The sequence below is a fragment of the Stegastes partitus genome, unplaced genomic scaffold, assembly GCF_000690725.1.
Source record: "Stegastes partitus isolate 25-593 unplaced genomic scaffold, Stegastes_partitus-1.0.2 Scaffold22, whole genome shotgun sequence".
Classification (NCBI taxonomy): Eukaryota; Metazoa; Chordata; class Actinopteri; family Pomacentridae; genus Stegastes; species Stegastes partitus.
In genome coordinates this window covers 791,374-793,851 of record NW_007577753.1, presented here as the reverse complement: position 1 = coordinate 793,851, position 2,478 = coordinate 791,374, and the positions used below count along the sequence as shown (strand labels likewise).

The window sequence follows — 2,478 nt, the reverse complement described above, 5'->3', positions numbered from 1 at the left end:
GTCAGAGGACATGCCTGGTTCAGAGGGTTAATAAGTATGAAAAAGTTCTAAAACTTATTTTCCCATTTGTATGAGCTACAAGAGTGTAGATTGAGGTTTGAATGCCTTCTGAATATACGATAAAAAAGGTTTTAACACAAGGTATGGGATTAGCTCAAATGCGCAGGGTTTTAAAATATAAAAATAAAATGTGCACAAACATCAGCTGATCATAGGTTGGTTCTGCTTTTGACTGTTGTTTGTCTTCTCATCCTCAACACCAACTATCATCCAGATTCCACCTGGTATCTCCCTCAAACCTCATTCCCATCCAATCCTGATCAAAATCCTTATATCTCCAGTAATTTAACGAATTAAATTGTCATTTGCAATCTTGCCAGAGTTTATCCGGATGCACTGTGCCTCAAACCCAGACTGGTGGATGCCCTCAGAGGAGCAGATCAACAAAGTGTTCAGCGACGCCGTCGGTCACGCCCGTCAGGGCCGAGCGGTCGGCACGTTCCTGGGCAGCAGCGGCAGCAGCACCAGCAGCCTCTACATGGACGCCTTTGACGGACATTTGTCGCAGGACGAACTGTATTTAAAAGGCTGCCAGAACGGCCAGTCGGACTGAAGTGAAGGGAGAAGTTAAAGACAAATGCTTGAAATGTAGCTGTACAACAACATATCCCAAAACACCGACCTTATCCTGTCACAGTGACGAAAACATTCCAGAAGTTTATCACACAGAATATAACTACAGGCCTCTTTTCAAATAGTTTTGTAGCTTTTTTGTCCTTTTTTTATACAGAAAATTTTGTTTATTCAAAATTTGACTTTTAAGGGTTTTAAATTGAACACAGTTTGAGTCTTCCATGCTACTTCTTCTATGGTTTGATGTTATGTCACCATCAGTGGAATATTTCTGTTTGGTTTGTTCGGGATTGAGTCACTTCAACACAGTTGTTTTGTGTTTAACTTTTCTCACACACATCTTTAGAGGTCTTCAGGAAGTTATTTGTGTTACTGACCAAATTCTATCCATCTCTGACGCTGCACCTCTGTCACCCTCATCGTGGAAAGTAGCACTTAATAATTTTGACGAACGGCGAAGCACCTTTACTTGCAACCTTTCTACAGGAGTGCCTCTGAGAAAGTCATGTTTCTGTTACCTGTAGTCTTGCACTTTGCATCCACATTTTTAAAAAAATGAATTCTTATGTGTGTCATTTAGTTTCTTAAAAAAGAAAAGTGCATTTAAACAGAACGTTGAAATCCTGCTTCCTTTTGATAGAAGTTTTGGTCAGTGCTGCACAGCTCCTAACGTTCTTGTTAGAAGAAATATTGCGAAACTTCTAGAAAATTCGGCACACAGACACCTTCAGTGTTTACTCGCAACTTTTAAAAGTAATAACTAAATTTGCTCCCCAGCTTAACTTCAACCAAAGTTTTCCTCCTCTCAAACTCAAATAATTGCCTCTGCAGAATTGCTCACATCTGCAAAGGCTACATGAGGTCTCCTAAATTACTTTGAATGGCTGTGTGTGGCAGCGATGACATGCTGATGTTTGTTCCACACAGTGAACGCCTTGTAATTAATAAAACACACAGTTTGGGGAACGAACTAAAAAAACTAGAAAATGCAAAAGACTGTTTCTTTTTTTTTATTTGAATGTCTCCATTTTATTTGCTCAGTATTTTTAAACATCCTGAAAAAAAAAAGGATTTTCGAAACCTACCAGAAAGGATTATCTGTATTTTACTCCCTTGTTATTTTGTTGCAGAAGCCTTTTTATGTTCAGATGGATCAAATCTTTTGGTTTAAGGCAGCTGCCATATAATAATGCCTTAAACCTGTTAGAAGACCTCCACAGTGTAAAGTGTGAAAGCTGTGCGTCAGAAATCCTGTAACGTGTGTTGTTTCTGTCTCACACTAAAGTTTCATGATAACGACAGAAAGTATCCACTTCTAAACTAATAGCAGTCGATCCAAGTGGAAAAAATTTGAGCACTTCTTTTCCGAAGCTCTTATTTGCACTTTTAAGTGTCTCACTGTAGCCGAGGCAATCCTACAGCGAGACGTCCTTAAGTGGAATTTAAGCGTTTTTATTCTTTGACTTTGTATTTATTTAACTTGACACTCAAGAACTTCACTTCATGACACTGTTTTCTACGTTTGAATGTACCAGAGTCAGTTCGCCACGTCGACAGTGCTGTGTAAATGTGTAATATAAAGTACAGTTATTGTGCGAGGTGTTCTTGAAATACCATGTCTCCCTCTTTAAAAAGCCAAGTAGAAAAGTGCCACAGAAACCTTAAAACTGTTGGATTCTGTCGTTGTGTTGCTGTTCTGAATGTGAGCATTGGTTTGTATTTACTCCTTTACCCTCAAAGTGGCTGTTATCAACACTGTGAAGCATCAGTCGGATTTTTACCAATCTAAGAGTTTCTGTTGTTTTGGTTTTTTTATTTATAATAAATAAAACAAGCACTTAAGCT

At 38.6% G+C, this 2,478-nt stretch overlaps 1 protein-coding gene across 1 annotated transcript in view; it reads left to right on the top strand.

Moving 5' to 3' along the window:
* The window catches only part of bend4 (BEN domain containing 4), a 9,407-nt gene extending 8,794 nt beyond the window's left edge, over window positions 1-613 (top strand). The window contains exon 6 of the mRNA XM_008295058.1: window positions 381-613. Coding sequence (XP_008293280.1) covers window positions 381-613 — 233 coding nt within the window. The remainder of the gene's footprint in view (window positions 1-380) is intronic.
* Window positions 614-2,478: the final 1,865 nt, after the last annotated feature.